This window comes from Mobula hypostoma, chromosome 6 (assembly GCF_963921235.1).
Source record: "Mobula hypostoma chromosome 6, sMobHyp1.1, whole genome shotgun sequence".
NCBI lineage: Eukaryota > Metazoa > Chordata > Chondrichthyes > Myliobatiformes > Myliobatidae > Mobula > Mobula hypostoma.
This window is the reverse complement of record NC_086102.1, coordinates 18,389,840-18,407,771: the sequence shown is the minus strand read 5'-3', so window position 1 is coordinate 18,407,771 and position 17,932 is coordinate 18,389,840. Positions and strand designations below refer to the sequence as shown.

The 17,932-nt window shown below is 41.8% G+C and overlaps 2 protein-coding genes across 7 annotated transcripts in view; one reads left to right on the top strand and one right to left on the bottom strand.

The window, feature by feature from the left end:
• setd4 (SET domain containing 4) overlaps window positions 1-8,620 on the top strand; it is a 51,668-nt gene extending 43,048 nt beyond the window's left edge. For 3 of the 4 annotated variants that reach the window (XM_063050327.1, XM_063050326.1, XM_063050324.1), the window contains one exon: window positions 1,940-8,620. In XM_063050327.1, the coding sequence (XP_062906397.1) occupies window positions 1,940-2,077 (138 nt within the window). In that variant the 3' untranslated portion in view covers window positions 2,078-8,620. The remainder of the gene's footprint in view (window positions 1-1,939) is intronic. The other variant, XM_063050328.1, reaches the window with a different exon arrangement.
• A 139-nt stretch (window positions 8,621-8,759) lies between these two features.
• The window catches only part of cryzl1 (crystallin, zeta (quinone reductase)-like 1), a 91,350-nt gene continuing 82,177 nt past the window's right edge, over window positions 8,760-17,932 (bottom strand). For all 3 annotated transcript variants that reach the window (XM_063050331.1, XM_063050329.1, XM_063050330.1), the window contains 3 exons: window positions 16,907-17,012; window positions 9,230-9,275; window positions 8,760-8,882 (listed from right to left, as the gene is read on the bottom strand). In XM_063050331.1, coding sequence (XP_062906401.1) covers window positions 8,783-8,882; window positions 9,230-9,275; window positions 16,907-17,012 — 252 coding nt within the window. In that variant the 3' untranslated portion in view covers window positions 8,760-8,782. The remainder of the gene's footprint in view (window positions 8,883-9,229; window positions 9,276-16,906; window positions 17,013-17,932) is intronic.

Sequence of the window (17,932 nt, the reverse complement as noted above, 5' to 3'; positions counted from 1 at the left end):
GAAAGGACCTATTTGCCTCTAAAAGGGAGATTGGTCACATGGATTAGTACAGCACAGTGTTGTGTTAACGATGCCGGGGTAGCACAGTACTGTAGCAGTTTAGTGCAATCACTTACAGCACTTGATCACCCATCGGGATTCGATTCCTGCAGCTATGTCTACAACGAGCATGTACGTTCTCCCCGTGACTGTGCGAGTTTCCTCTGGGTGCTCCAGTTTCCTCCCACACTCCAAAGATGTACAGTTAGAGCTACGTGGGCATGTTTTATTGGTGCTGGAAGCATGTGACCCTTGTAGATTGCTTCTGACACAATACCCACTGATTTGACATGATGAACACAAGAATTTCACTGTATGTTTTGATGTATGTGACAAATAAAGCTAATTTTTAAAGATCTTAAATCTATATAAACTAACTCCAAAATCAATCTAGCCATTCCCTCCTACGCAGCCCATAACTCTCCATTTTTCTTACATCTATGTGCTTATCTAAGAATCTTTTAAACATTCCTATTGTACCAACCTCTACCACCAACCCTGGCAGTGTGTTCCAGACACCCGCCACTCGGAGTAGAAACCTGCCTCTGAAATCCTCGCCAGACTTTTCTCCACTCACCTTAAATGGATGTCTTCTGATATTGGCCGATACCATTGTGGGGAAAGAAAGTTCTGATTAGTCACTATATCCATGCCCCTACAACTCTGTCGTCACCTCTCAACCTCCATCACTCCAAAGAGAAAAGCCCTAGCTCGTGCAATTTAGTTACATAAGACATGTTCTCTCATCCTGGCACATCTTGCCCGTCAGCATTGAACTCAACGTTGGACTGCCTTTGGAACCCCAGCTCCGGATTTTTCTCTTGGGGTTTACTCCTGAAGCCTCCCCCATGAGTGGGTATAGCAGGAGAGCAGTGGAGGTTTGAGATCAGAGTTTTCCTTCTCCTAGATGAGCTGCCAACCACAGCTGATGAGCACCATTTGCCCGAAGTGACTGGTTTTCAGGTGCCAGTAAGTGGCTGAGGCAGGTACAATAACAACATTCAAAAGTACTTGGACAGGAAAGATTTAGAGGGATATGGGCAAAAGGAACTAACTTAGAAAGGCATGGATGAGTTGGGCCAAATTTCCCCCCTTGTATCAAATCAAATTAAGTTTATATAGTTACAACTGAACGAGACAGTGTTCCTCTGGGGCCAAGGTGCAAAAGATTCAAAAATAGCAAGCAAACATAGGAAGGCAGCACCAATGGGTGAGGCCAGACCCCAGCCAAGCTTTACCACATGGTAGCACTTCTGTGTGTCTCTCACTTGGTCTGCAGCAGCAGGCAAGCCTGAGGCATGAGGCCTAGTTCTCACTAGAGCTGAGACTACACAGCTTCCATATCAACTGTCCCTCCACCAGACAAGGGTAACAGGGGTGTGGCAACTTACATTATCACTGTCCAACAGAGTCATGTGATTGCAAGTGAAATGTCTGGGACAATCTCACACAGTTATAATTCACCAGCTACACTGCTTTGGAGTAGCAGGCCGCAACATGATCTGCCAGGTCAACTCCTCCGATATCCTGACCAGCTCCTTCGACACCACGGCTGACCACTTTGACACCTCAGCTGGCTCCACCACCGACACCGGTCCAGCCACTTCAATCACTGATGGAGTAGCCCTGCGATGCCCAATATTCTTGGAGTAGAATTGTTTTTGGATCGTAAAAAACTAATTTTACAAAGAAAAAAGCAGCTTTGTTTGGCCCCTGAGAGGCTGCTACATTCTCACGTGCTGTCATCTTACTGGAAATACAGGTGTCAGAATGACTCTATGAATAGCCATAACCAAAGAGCCAAATTTCCAAGGTTGCTGGGATTTTCCACGGGGATTGAATATATTTCTGAGATGCTTTCTAATCTTGTTCTGGTTTTATTTTGCCTCCCTGTTTCCAGTTTTCTAAGCTTTCAGATGATGGAGCCGAGATCTCAGAGCAGCTCGAGTTGGTGGCAGCCCTGCGGAGAGAGGAGTTTGGGATACTTCAGGCATCGATGCAAGTGCTACAAGATATGAAAATCGCTACTCCCAGGTGACATTCGGAATGCAGAGTGCTGGCTGTGCTCCCTATTGTTGGATCAGACAGCAGGATTGAACAGTGTTTGGACTTGGGGGGGAAAAACGTGTGCAAAACAGTTTATTGTGAATTGGTTTATAATTGCTTTCAGAGGATTGTGTAGTAAATGCTAATATCGATGGGGTTCAGAGACTGGAAAAGGTGACTTCCCAAACTCGGTCCATCACAGCTCAAAGAGCGAATGCCCTGCTGTTCTCGGGAAGTTGCCATTAGAAGAGCGGAACCTCAGCATAAGGAATGATGGAAAATCTAAGAGAGTGGTTGATGCACAGTGCTCTGGTACAGTTGCTATCAGATACACAAGCCGCTGATGTGGTTTGATTAGACTGGAACAAATGCAAGTGAATGACTGCTTTGCACTTGCAGTTAAATCCATTACGGACTAGTAAAAACAGAATAACATGAATCTGATTTATTATCACTGACATATGTCATGCAATTTGTTGTTCTGTGACAGCACAATGGTGCAGGGCAAAAATACTAAGTTACAATAAAAAATAAATAGTGCAAGAGAAGAATAGTGAGATCGCGTTGATGAATTCATGAAATCTGATGGCAGAGAGGATGAAGCTTTCCTTAAAATGTTGAGTGTGCATCTTCAGGCTCCTGTATCTCCTCCCTGATGGTAGTAATGAGAAGGGGACATGCCCTGGATGGTGAGAGTCGTTAAACAAGGATGCTGCTTCCTTGAGGCGTTCCTTTTGTAGATGTCCTCGATGGTAGGGAGGCTTGTGACTGTGATGGAGCTGGCTGGCTTCCATCTACTTAATTGATTATGGCTTCTAAAGAAATACAGCACATTGTAAAAATAATTATTTTGTTGAAAGATGAGCTTCAACTGCTGGTTCTTAACATCTTTCTTTTAAAAAAACACATTGTACACAAAGGAGTGAACTGTTTACTGGTAATGCCACTATGATTTAAACAATTCATGCTTCCTTCATTTGCATGCTCCATGAACAGGTTTATGCATGCCTGAAATAATGAGCTGTTTCATACTGCTGTCTTATTTGAGGATGACAGCAAGTGTGGGAAAGTTATGCATTCAGATTAGTTGTATCAAAATCAAGCTGCAGTTTAAAAGCATATTTTGTATTCTATAACATCCATTTCTAGCTATGACACGTCCATATCAGAAGGTGCAGGGATTACTCATGTCAGTGATGACACAAGTAGGGCAGAAGTCTCTGTGTACTGCCTGCAGAGGTGGTGAAGGCAGGCTCAGTAACCTTAACCAAAGCAGGTTTCACTTACCACACAACAAGCCAGTTAAAAAAGTAATGCTAATAGCATAGAAGTAGCCCTTTGACCTACTGGGTCTGTGCCAGCTTTGAACCAGACCATTTGAGACCCAAGGTAAGGTGCCAGTTACATCCAAAATACTGTCAGTGATGAAGGTAATGGTTAATGGTATTTTTGTGACCAAGACCGATGCAGAGGGCTTCCATAGGGTTAAATGCTTGGTTTCTTTCTTTTCCTAATACACCTTAGTGATTCAGACCCATAACAGAGGCAATGACAAGTTTGCAGATAAAAAATATTGGCTTGTGATTAACACAAAGGAATCATTACAATAGAACTAGGCTAGTCAACCCATCTGGTCTGCTCTGCCATTCTATCATGGCTGATTTATAATCCCTCCCAATCCCATTCTCCCACCCTCCTGTCAAAAGCCTCGATGGCCTTGACTAATCAAGAACCTATCAGCCTCCACTTTACACTCAATAAACCAGCTTCTACAGCTGTCTGTGACACTGAACTTCACAGAATCAGTACCCTCTGGCTAAAGAAATTCCTCCTTATCTCTGTTCTTAATGGACATCCCTCTATTCTGAAGCTGTGCTCTCTGATCCTAGACTTCCCCACTATAGGAAACATTCTCTCCATATCCACTCTGTCTCGGCCTTTCAATAATTGATAGGTTTCAATAAGATGCCTCCCCCCAAATCTTCTAAATTCCAGTGCGTATAGGCAAGAACTATTAATCCTTTAATTCCCAGGCATCGTTCTTGTGAACCTCCCCGGACCATCTCCAATGCTGGATATCTTTTCTTAGATAAGGGGTCCGAAATTGCACACAATATTCTAAGGCATCACCAGCACCAGCCTACCTGCCATCAAGGACGTACATACAGAAAGATGCCAGAGAAAGGCCAGTGATGTTATGAAGGATCACACCCACCCTGTTCTTAGTCATGCATGTCCCACTTCCATCAGGGAGGAAGCTATGTAGCATCCACACCAGAATCCCCAGACTCAAAAAGAATTACTTTTGCCAAGTGGCAAGGCTGATCAACACCTATCAACTCACACCCCCACCACCACTACTTTATCATCTTTTGTCGGAGTCACATTATGTACCAATGCTCCTGTGCCTAGCGTCACTTTATGGACATACAATCAAGGTATGTACATAAACATAAATGCATAACGTAGCTTGTGTTTTTTTTTATCATTATTGTGTTTTTTTTGCGCTACATCAAATACAGAGTAACAATTATGTTGTTCTTCTTTACACTTGTGTACTGGAAATGACATTATCAGTCTTGAAGTGCAGTCTGACCAATGCCTTACAAAGCCTCAGAACTGCATCCTTACTTTTATATTCTAGCTGTCTTGAAATGAAAGCTAACATTGCATTTGCCTACTGACTACTGACTCAACCTGCAAATTAACATTTCGGGAATCCTGCATAAGGATTCCCAAGTCCCTTTGCACCTCTGATTTTTGAACTTTCTCCCCATTTAGAAAGTAGTCTATGCCAGTATTTCTTCAACCAAAGTACACTTCCTGACACTATATTCCATTTGCCATTTCCTTGCCCATTCTCCTAACCTATCTAAGTTCTTCTGCAGATCTGTATCCCAAATACTTCCTGCCGCTCCATTTGCAAACTTGGCCACAAAGCCATAGGTTCCATCATCAAAATCATTGACATATAACATGAAAAGAAGTGGTCCTAACACTGACCCCTGCAGAACACCACTAGTCACCTGCATCCAACCAGAAAAGGCCCCCTTTTTACCCCATTCTTTGGTTCTTGCCAATCAGCCAATTTTCTCTTCATGCTGGTATCTTTTCTGTAATGCCAGGGGCTCTTACCTCGTGTGCAACACTTTGTCAAAGGCCTTCTGCAAATCCAAGTACACTACATCCACTGACGCTCCTTTGTCTACCCTGTCTGTTGTTTCCTCAAAGAATTCCAACAGATTTATCAGGCAAGATTTCTCCTTAAGGAAACCATGCTAATTTTGTCCTATTTTATCAAGTACCTCGACACCACATCTTTAGAAAGTATTGATGGTCTGATTAGTTGGGCAGAAAAAATATAAATTGTAACTTAATCCAAGGAAGTAATTGGCCATACATTTGTGAGCTGACAAATCCGGGGAATAAACAGGAGACTATTGGATGGAGGAACAGATGGACCTTACAGTACAGGTCAATAAAGTGCTTAAAAGGGTACACAGGATTCTCTACTTTAATATAAGAGCTGGGAGGCTATGCTAGAATTTCATACAAGACTGGTTAGCGAGAACAGAGTACTGACCATTGTGTTATAGAGAAGATGTAATTGTATATAACTTTCAAAGATACTTGAGGCTCACTGTTGGTTGAGGTCAACCATGGATGTAATTGATACACAAGCCAGGACAATACAATATGGAGAACAAAGTCCGTGCAGCTGATGATTCCAAAAGAATGACAGAGACTGATAGAGTTTGGCACCAGTGCTGTTGCAGGAGTTGCCTGAGGGACTGCTTCAAAGATATTGCCAGGGCTGGAAAACTATAGTTATGAGAAAAGACTGGATAAGACAAGGTTGCTCTCTTTGGAATAGTGGTTTAATTAACATGCATAAATTTATTCCAAATCTGATTTTTGACCATTCTACCTAAAGTAAGTGTTCTAGGGATCAGAATGGAGGTGATGAAAAGTATGTATTCACTCAACATATGGTAGGGTCTGGAATTCACTGACTGAAAGGATGGTGGAGTCAAAAGACCTAACCACAGCTGTACAGTGCCTGGACAGGTACTTGAGGAGTTGTGGACTGCAGGGCTGCAGAACTCATGCTAGAACATGAGACAGTCAGCTGGCTCTTGCACATTGGGTTGCAATGCCTTCCTCTGTACTGGAAAATTACCTATCATTCTGTGCTAGTTAGAAAGGCTATCCTTTGGGAGAATTGATATACAGTGGGTTCATCACTCCTTGAAAGTGACAACACAAGCAGATTAGCAAAATAGCAGCCTCTCTGGGTCTAACAAATGGTGCAAATATTGGTCTTACCTATTTTTCTTATGATATTAAGACCCTGTTAGACATTATTAACCAACCTATCAATATCCAGGCTATGCCACTCAGGGACTTGTGCTGATATTACTCTGTGTCTGTATATGCTGGATTGTAACTATATGTGTTGTGTGTGACTGTATGTACTGTGTTATGCACCTTGTTCCCAAAGGAACGATGTTTCGTTTAGCTATATACCTGTGTTTGGTCAATGACAATGAACTTACATTGGAAATTGATAGGGTGGCAAAGAAAGCAGATATAATGTTTGACTTCAGCATTTGGAATGTTAAGTACATCAGCTATCAAGTCTCACTGCAGCTGTATAACTCTTTGAGTAGGCCACATGTAGAGTATTGTGGGGAGTTTTTGTTGCTGTATCAAAGGAAGAGGAGGTTTTAAAAAAGGTGAAGAGGAGGCTCACCAGGGTTGCTGTCTGGATAAAGAGCACTAGCTATAAGAAGAAGTTGAACAAACTGGGATTGCTTTCTCTGGAGGCCATTGGTTGGGGGAGGGTGAGGGGATGTCTTTTCTCCGGGGTGGAAATGTCATATAGTGGAGGGAGTAGCTTTAAACTGAGAGGGGAAGGTCAAAAAGGAGAAGAGTTTTTTTTTAAAACATGAAGTGGTAGGTGTCTAAAATATATTCCCAGGAGAGGTGATGGAAGCAGATATGATAGCAATGTTTAGGAGGCATTTTAAACAGGCACATGAACAGGCATCCAAGGGAAGGATATAGAACATAATCAAATAAATGTGAATAGCTTAGAATGGAGATGAGGAGGAATTATTTTAGCCAGAGAGTGGTGATTCTGTGGAATTAATGCCTCAGATGGCTGTGGAGGCCAAGTCTTTACATATATTTAAGGCAGAGGGTGACAGATTCTTGATTGGTTGGGGCATGAAGGGATATGGATATGGGGAGATTGAGTCTGAGAGGAAAAATGGTTCAACCATGATAAATGATGGAGCAGACTCAATGGGTCAAATGGCCTAATTCTGCTTCTATATCTTATGGTCTTGTAGTTTAAGTTGGCATCATGATCAGCAGGTGTTGTGGCTGTTCTGTATTCTGTGACAGCAATGGAGGAAAGATGTGAGCAATCCAAAGGGAACCAGGTAAAACCGAGGATAGCTATTGAGCAGCCTTCTTAAATTAGTTGGGCCATAGCCAAGAGTTGATGTTAGATTTATGTATTTACTCAAAGTTCTTTCATGTTTCGTCCTTGATTCAGCCACTGTTCTGGAAAACAATGTTAACAATAAACTGAAAGGGCCCCACGCTTTTTTTTTGTACAGAATCCAATGCATCAGATTTTATTGACACAGACAAACTCTTGCAAGCAGGTTTACTGTGCTGGGCTGATAGAATTGCTTTAGCCCACAAGAGAATGATTTCAGGTCTCCAGGTCTATGTGAACGTGCTCAAAGCTTATGCAAAAAATTAGAAACAATCCAAATTAGAAAAAAAAAATCAGTTAGGATTGGTGGATACATTGCAAGTGGAACAGAAGTATTTCTGTATTCAACCAAATCCAGATAATGAAAACAGTTATTTTCTTTGTGAGCAACACACATAAAAGTTGCTGGTGAACGCAGCAGGCCAGGCAACATCTCTAGGAAGAGGTAAAGTCGACGTTTTGGGCCGAGACCCTTCGTCAGGACTAACTGAAAGAAGAGCTAGTAAGAGATTATTTAAACCTATCAGTTTTAGTTTCTATGTTAACTTTTGTTCAAGAGTTATTAATGACAAAGTGCTGCAGTCTCACATACAAGATTCACTAGTAAATTCAGCTGTTTCAGATTTATGAAGCTGATGTTGTTCAATTGACAGTGTTATTGAAATCCTTTTATCTAAAAGTACTATCTATTTATTTTCTGGGAAAGTTTACAAGATCCATCAGTAGAGCAAACCACTATTAAGCTATTTATCCACATCCTTATCTTGATTGGGTCCTCAATTATTTGTACCTAATAAAAAGAGTGGAAGCATTTTAACAATCACAACTCTGTGGATCTATTATCAATCATTCTGTTGTTGAAAAGGTGCTGCAGCAAACTGATAAGAGATTACAGATAGCATCAAACGTGTAAAATAAAATGAAAAAAAACAATTCAGCTATTGGAGCCCAGAATCCTAATGAAATAATTTGTATTAGTCCCGAGGTCAATTATGTGAAGAAAGCAAATCTTATCATAGTAATTGGAGAGCTTTTCAATACCAAACAACTTAATCTAAACGGGGAGCAAAATATTTTAAATGCAAAATCACTCAAGTGGATCCAAAGCATTTGTCCCAGAACACTGATACATTGAAGACAGCACCAATCTTTTAGCTGTTTACAGGAATTGGTTATCATGACAGCATTTCAGAGCTGAACGACTTGTTTTTTTCTGACTTGGTTCTTCTGAACCATCTCCATGGCAACAGTGGCTTCATATATTGGAATGGGTTCATCCAACTGAGGCCTGCAAAGAGAGAAGCAGTTGGAAATGTCTAGACACTGTGCAAAGTCTCCACAATATCTTGTAACTTTCTGCAGAAGGCGCGGCCAGCCACATTTCTTTAAGATAATTGACTCTCAATCTCATCACTCAAAATGCATTTTAAATACAATCACACAGAAGACAAATATTGAAGTCTGTGTTTTTGGCTGTCAGTATCTCAAGAGATTCTATGTAATACAACCATCTGTACATATACTTAAGTGCAGTGAGATTTTAATTCAAACACTGAACATTCATTACCAATTTATTACACATTTGCCTTTCCAAGTGGAACCAGGAATTGTGAGAACAAGTATCAAAACGTTTACCTGAATGTTGCAATGGATAGCTTCTCCATCACGTCCTTCAAAATATCTAAGCAATGACATTCAGGCTCAATAAGCTGTATGCGATGAAACATGGAACTACACAAGAATGTGAAACAAAGCAAAGGGAGCAAGCATACAGCATTGTCCATCCCTGCAAATTCTTCTGGTTTTGAAATAATCGTGCTTCTAATATTTGACTGGCTGCTGTTGATATTCAGCAGCTGTTTTACCATCAAGAATTGTACCTGGTATTAATTCAATTTTCACGGCCTGGTGCTGAACATGTGCAAGTCTTAAGGTTTTTCATTAAATACAAAAACAGTATCATTATTTCAAATAAAATTGTGAAAATGGAAAGAAAATCATAACCTGGAGAAAGGAGATTTTGCAAGTTTTATGGAGATGTTGAAAACAAAAACGCTAAATTGAAGAGACTAGGCCAAACAGAAAGGCCACAAGTTTGTGTGGAGTCATTTAAGTTGGTACTTGATGGTGAAACAAATTGTTCAGAGGACAGTGGAGATGGTGTAACATTCACAAAGTACTGGAGGAACCTATCGAATCAGGCAGCATTATGGAAAGGAATCAGGATGAAGGTTCTCAGCCCGAAACAGCAACCCTTTATTCCCCTCTAAAGATGACGCCTGACCTGCTGAGTTTATTTATTTAATTTAGAGATACAGCGCAGAATAGCCCCTTCAGGTCCAATGTGACCACTGTCTAGCAACCTACCAGTTTAACACTAGCCTAATCACAGAACAATTTACAATGGCCAATTAACCTATGAACTTTGGACTGTGGAAGGAAACCAGAGACCTGGAGAAAACCCACGCAGTCACAGGATGAACATGCAAACTCTTACCATAAGATACAAGAGCAGAATTAGGCCACTTGGCCCATCGAGTCTGCTCTGCCATTCAGTCATGGCTAATCCTATTCTCCCTCTCCTCAACCCCACTCCCTGACCTTCTCCCCATAACCTTTGATGCCGTGTCCACCAAGAACCTATCAAGCTCTGCCTTAAATACACCCAACGACCTGGCCTCCACAGCTGCATGTGGTAACAAATTCCACAAATTCACCACCCTGTGGCTAAAGAAATTTCTCCACATCTGTTTTAAATGGATGTCCCTCTGTCCTGAGGCTATACCCTCTTGTTCAAGATTCCTGAGCCATGGGAAACATCCTTTCCACATCTACTCTGTCTAGGCCATTCAACATTTGAAAGGTTTCAATGAGATTCCCCCCCATCCTTCTAAATTTCAGTGAGAATAGACCCAGAGCCATCAAACGTTCCTTGTATGATAATCCTTTCATATCCAGAATCATCCTTGTGAACCTCCTCTGGACCCTCTCCAATACCAGCACATCTTTTCTTAAGTGAGGAACTCAAGGTGAGGCCTCACCAGTGCTTTATAAAGCCTCAGAATCACATCCCTGCTCTTGATTTCTAGACCTCTTGAAATGAATGCTAACATTGCATTTGCCTTCTTCACCACCACTCTACCTGCAAGTTAACCATTAGGGTGTTCTGAACAAGGACTCCCAAGTCCCTTTGCATCTCAAATTTTTGGATTTTCTCTCAGTTTAGAAAATAGTTTGCCCACTTATTTCTACTACCAAAGTGCATGATCATGCATTTTCCAACATTGTATTTCAATTGCCACTTTCTTGCCCATTCTCCTAATTTAAGACCTTCTGCATCCTACCCGTTTCCTCAACACTACCTGCCCCTCCACCAATCTTTGTATCATCTGCAAACTTAGCAACAAGGCCATCTATTTCATCATCTAAGTTATTGATATACAGCATAAAAAGAAGTGGTCCCAACACTGACCACTATGGAACACCACTAGTCACCGGCAGCCAACCAGACAAGGATCCTTTTATTCCCACTCACTGCCTCCTACCTATCAGCCAATGCTCTAACCATTTTAGTAACTTTCCTGTAATACCATGGGCTCTTAACTTGGTAAGCAGCCTCATGTTTGCACCTTGTCAAAGGCCTTCTGAAAGTCCAAATAGAGTGGATGGATCCAATCCTACTCAGACATTCCCTTTATCTAACTGACTTGTAAACTCCTCAAAGAATTCCAACAGATTCATCAGGCAAGATTTTCCCTTAAGGAAACCGTGCTGACTTTGTCCTATCTTGTCCTGTGACACTAAGTACTTCATAACCTCATCCTTAACAACTGACTCCAACACCTTCCCAACCACTGAGGTCAGGCTAACTGGTCTATAATTTCCTCTTTCATATCTATCTTCTTCCTTTCTTGAAGAGTGGAGTGACATTTGCAATTTTCCAGTACTCTGGCACCATACCAGAGTCCCATGATTTTTGAAAGATCATTGCTAATGCCTCCTCAATCTCTGACGTTACCTCTTTCAGAACCCAAGGGTGCAGTTCATCTAGTCTGGGTGACTTATGTACCTTTAGGTCTTTCAGTTCTTTTAGCACCTTCTCCTTTGTAATAGTAACAGCACTCACTTCTCTTCCTTCACACACTACAACATCTAGCACACAGCTAGTGTCTTCCACAGTGAAGACTATGCAAAATACTCATTTAGTTCATCTGCCATCTCCTTGTCCCGCATTATTATTTCTCTGGCCTCATTTTCTAGCGGTCCTATATCCATTCTCATCTTTCTTATTTTTTACATACTTGGAAAAAGCTTTTACTATCCACTTGCTTGCTTTCATATTTCAACTTTTCCCTTCTACTGATTCTTTTAGCTGCTCTCTGTAGGTTTTTAAAAGCTTCCCAATCCTCCATCTTCCTGCTATTTTTTGTTTTGTTGTATGCCCTCTCTTTTATTTTTACATTAGCTTTGACTTCCCTTGTCAGCTATGGTTATACTCTTTTGCCATTTGAGCATTTCTTTGTTTTTGGAATATATCGGTTCTGTGCCTTCCTAATTTTTCCCAGAAATTCACACAATTGTTTCACAATTGTTGTCATCCCTGTCAGTATCTGCTTCCAATTTCCTTTGGCCAACTCCTCTCTCATACCACTCTAATTCACTCCACTGAAATACTGCTATATCAGACCTTACTTTCTCCCTATCAAATTTCAAGTTGAACTCAATCGTATTGTGATCACTGGCTCCTGAGGGTTCTATTAGCTTAAGCTCTCTAATTGCCTCTGGTTCATTACATAACACACAATGCTTGTATAGTTGATACCTTAGTAGGTTCAACAACAAAATGCAAAAAGCCATCTTTTTGGCATTCAACAAACTCATTCTCTTGAGATCCATTACCAACCTGATTTTCCCAATCGACCTGCATGTTAAAATCTCCCATGACCACCATAACATTGTCATTTTGACATGCCTTTTCCATTTCCTGTTGTAACCTGTGGTCCACATCCCAGCTACTGTTGGGAGGCCTGTACATAACTGCCATCGGGGTCCTTTTACACTTGCAGTTTCTTAACTCAACCCAGAAGGGTTCGACATCTTCCAAACCTATGTCACATCTTTCTACTGATTTGATGCCTTTTTTTCACCAGCAGAGCCACGCCTCCCCCTTACATACAGTGCCAGAATTGAACTCCCATGGCCCAAGTTGTAATAGCATTATGCTAACTACTACACTACTGTGGTGCCCAATTCCTCCAGCATTTTGTGTGTGTTTTTCTGGATTTTCAGCATCTGCAGAATCCCTTGCATATATGTAGTCATGGTGTAGTTGGTGTGAAATTTAGGCCAAGGTTTGTGTCACTGATTGAAATTCAGTTATTACTCTCTGGAAATGTCAAGAATGCTGCATGTAGACAGGTTCCAGCTCGAATATGATGCTTTGTGCACCTGGATAGCCAGCTACTCACCATCCAGGCTCGTGCAGCAAGAACACATGAGTTTTGGAAAATAATATACCCCAGCAAGCGAGTCATCGCCCTCATGAAGAAGATAATTTGTGGGAAAATGGGTGATGCTAATGTCGCTAAGAGTTTGTCTACTTAAAAATATTGAGTACGGTTTGAATTATTTTGTATTTAAAATCAACAGTAATGACATGTTTAAGTGAATATTACAAATACAACATGAGCACATTCATCCCAAAGGAACCCCATTAGCAAAAGCTTGCCTGCTGCTAAGCCAATTTTGGACCTAGTTTACAACTCTGGATCCCTTGGTACTTTACTTTTTTGACCAGTCTGCCTTGTGGGAACTAATCATAATTCTTGCAGACTACAGTAAATTTTCCCCAAAAGGTTCTACTTTTACAGATATCTGTACAGTTTCTCAGATTTGCCCTTCTTTATAGAAATGCCACATTAGCAGTTTTCCTATCTACTGGCACCATCCTTGCATCCAGGGATATCTTCTTTGGCTATGTGGAATAGATCATGTTGCAAGCCTCCTCCGGTAACTCACCTTAGCTCTTCCTGCGCTACACTGAGGACTGCATTCGTGCTGCTTCCTGCACTCATGTCTCCAACTTCCACCCTGCACTCAAATTTACTTGGTTCATCTCTGACACCTCTCCCCTTTCTTGATCTTTCTGTCTTGATTATCTTTTACTAATCGACTGACTTTCACAGTTAGCTTGGCTATACCTTCTCCCCTCCCGTCAACTGTAAAAAGGCTATTCCCTTCTCTCAGTTCCTTCATCTCCGCTGCATTTGTTCTCAAGATGAGGTTTTGCATTCTAGTTGCCGTCCCTCCCCCCTCAGAAAACAGGGTTTCTCTTCGAGCACAACTGGTGGTGTCCTCACCCATATTGCCTCTAATTTCCACATGTTTACCCTCACTCCAACTCCTCCCAACATATTTCTCCATGACTTAGGCCATCTCCAACAGGATCCCACCACCAGGCACATCCTTCCTTCCCTCTCTCCTTTCATTGGGAACATTCTCAATGTGACACCCTTGTCCACCCATTCCTCCCCACAGATCCCTCTACTATAACTAATCCCTGCACCAACGGTATGTGCTACACCTGCCCTACCACCTCCCATGATCCAAATGATGAGCCTAAACAGTCCCCCAGATGAGGCAACACTTCACCTGCAAATCCGTTTGGTTTATCTATAACAGAAGCTCCTGGTGTGGCCTCCTCTACATTGACAATAGACAATAGGTGCAGGAGTAGGCCATTCAGCTCTTCAAGCCAGCACCACCATTCACTGTGATCATGGCTGATCATCCACAATCAGTACCCTTTTCCTGCCTTCTCCCCATATCCCTTCACTCCGCTATCTTTAAGAGCTCTATCTAACTCTTTCTTGATAGAATCCAGAGAATTGGCCTCTACTGCCTCTACATTGGTGAGACCTGACGCAAATTGGGGGACCCCTATGTTGAGCATTTTGCTTCATCTGCCACAACAGTCAGCATCTTCCAATGGCCAACCATTTGAAATCCATTTTCCATTCCCACACCAATATGTCTGTCCACAGCCTCCTCTACTGCCATGATGAAGCCAAACGCAGGTTGGAAGAGCAAAATCTAACATTCGGTCTTGATAGCCCCCAACTCATTGGCATGAACTATTCATTTCCCTAACTCCTGGAAACCACTCCCCTCTATTACCCGCCCTCTTTAGTTTTCCTTCATTCCTCATTGCTCGCTGACTTCCAATCCTCTGTCCCTTAAGCCCTTCTCTTCCCCCTCCTCCAAACTCATGACATCACGACATTGGAGAGGGTTGAGAAGAGGTTCACAATTATTATTATGGGAATGAAAAGGTGTGTCTGATGTCTCTAGGCCTGTACTCAGTGAAGTTTAGAAGAATGAGGGGGGATCTCATTGAAACTTATCGAATATTGACATAGACATAGACATACTTTATTGATCCCGAGGGAAATTGAGTTTCGTTACAGCTGCACCAACCAAGAATAGAGCATGACCAACCAAGAATGAGAGGCCCAGATAGAGTGGATATGGAGAGGATATTTCCTATAGTGGGAGAGTCTAAGACCAGAGGGTACAGCCTCAAAAAAGGGACATCCATTTAGAACAGAGATGAGGAGGAAATCTTTAGCCAGAGGTTGGTGAATCGGTGGAATTCATTGCCACAGAGGGCTGTGGAGGCCAAGTCACTGGGTGCATTAAAAGCAGAGGTTGATAGGTTCTTGATTAGTCAGGGTTATAGGGAGACAGCAGTTGAATTGGGGTTGAAACTGATAATGAATCAGCCATGATGGAATAGTGGAGCTGACTCCATGGGCCTAATAGCCTATTTCTGATCCTATGTTTAATGGTGTTTCCTATGACATTCTTCTGGTTCCTTGCCTTTATTACATGGTCCACTGTCCTCTTCTATTGGATTCCTCCTCTTTCAGCCCTTTATCTCTTCTACCCATCACCTCCCAGATTTTCACTTCATTCCCTTTGAGCACCCTTCCCCACCCTAATTCCTTCTTACCTGGACTCAACTATTAACCTGGCAGTAGCACCCCTCTTTCTCTACCCCCCAACACATTTTTATTCTGGCTTATGCCTCTTTCTTTCCAGTCCTGATGAAGCTTCTCGGGCTGATATTGTGACTGTTTATTTCTCTCCATCGTTGCTCGCTGGCTTGCTGAGTTCCTCCAGCATTTTGTGTTTGTTGTTCATTGTAAAATAGGAGTAAAGGTTCTAAGTTAGAGGAAAGCAATTTTAATAAGCTGTGAAATGTACTGGAAAACATCTACTTCAAGTGTCAGAGTGGAAGGCATTCATGTAGGAGACTAAAGGGACTCCAGGGAAACATGTTCTTAAGTCCAAGAAACGGGTGGGATTGCCAAATCCAGAGTTCACTGCATGACTTGGTACACACAGTCTAGGATAAACTTCCATTTGTTTCTCCCATTATGTAAGACCGTTCAACTACAGAGAGTGAAGATATTAAAAGAGAATTTAGGAAAACGAAGATAGGGTATGAAAAATATTTGTAAAGTAAATCCAAAACATAATACATAAACTGGCCACTTTATTAGATACACCTGTACACCTGCTCGTTAATACAAATACCCAATCAGCCAATCAAGAGGCAGCAACTCACTGTATAAAATCATGCAGACATGGTCAAGAGGTTCAGTTGTTATTCAGACCAAATATCAGAATGGGGAAGAAATGTGACTTTGACTGTGGAATGATTGTTGGTGCCAGACTGGGTGGTTTGAGTATCTCAGAAACTGCTGATCTCCTGGGATTTTCATGTACAACAGTCTCTAGAGTTTACACAGTATGGTGCAGAAAACAAAAACAAAAAAATCCAATGAGCAGCAGTTCTGTGGGCGAAAGCACCTAATTGATGAGTGAAGTCAGAGGAGAATGGCCAGACTGGTTCATGCTGACAAGGTGACAGTAAATCAAATAACTACATGTGACAACAGTGGTGTGCAGAGTGGCATATCTGAATGCATAGAATGTGAAACCTTGACATGAATGGGCTACAGCAGCAGAAGACCATGAACATAATCATCAGTGGGTACCTAATAAAGTAGCCAATGAATATATATGGGCTCACAATAAGGATAATCCCTCACATGAAAATAGAGTAACTTGTAAACATTGAGTAACTGACATGGTCAAATCTCCAGCAGTATCAATAGACTAAAATTAATCTGGGGTCCTAATTAGAAAAAACAGTAATAGGCATGTACTGTATACTGTGCAGTTTTCAACTGCATTATCATTCTGCAGGTTGATACTTAACTACCCCTAGGTTTGAGGAAAGGATACGCAGATACTTCCCTTGTTGCATATATGATAGCTGCCACACTTCCTCATTCAGAAATGAAATACTTGCTCCTTTGCAAAACAGAAGTCGACTGTCAGGCGGATCCAGCTGTGAAAGTAAAAATTTAAGCCTTGAGAGAGATACCAAGTTATATTCTAAAATAATAAAATTTTACCAGTTGCAGATCTCATACAATCATTAAGTCATACAGCACAAATAGGTCCTTTGGCTCAACGTCAGCTCGTCAAGTGTTCATTTACAAATAGCTGTTGTGCCAAACAATTTATTTTCCCTATGTATCCTTTCTCCATCCACAACAGGGAGGATTTCCCAGTAGCCAATCATTTTGTTTCCACTCCCCATTCCCATCTGTCAATGAGGCAATGCTCAGGTTGGAAGAGCCACACCATATTCCTTTTGCATGGCCTCTGGCCTGACAGCATGATCATCGATTTCTCTGACTTCTGGTAATATCTCTCCCCTCCTCCTTCTCTCCATTGCCATTCCCATCACCCCTCTCAGATGCCCCTCCTTCTTCCCTTTCTCCATGGCCAACTCTACTCTCCAATCAGATTCCTTCTTCTTTAGCCCTTTACCTTTTTCACCAATCATCTCCCAGCCTCTCACTTCATCCTCCCCCCCCAAAACTCACCTATCTTCCCTCTCACCTCTTTGCCTCTCTCTTCCATGTTGTACTCCTTCTCCTATCCCATCTTCTCATTCTGCTTTCTTCCCCTTTCCTTTCCAGTCTTGATGAAGGGCACCAGCCCAAAATGTCAACTCTTTATTCCTCTTCATAGATGCTACCTGACCTGATGATTTTGTTCCAATATTATGTGTATTGTTCTGGATTTCCAGCATCAGCTGAATCTCTTGTGTTTGTATTTTCCCTACATTCCCAATTTCTACCATCGACTAGGGGCAATTTAACATGGCCAGTTAACCTACCAACTCAACATATTTTTTGGGATGCAGGGGAAAACCATAGCAACCAGAGCAATCCTTTGCAGTCACAGGGTGAATGTAAA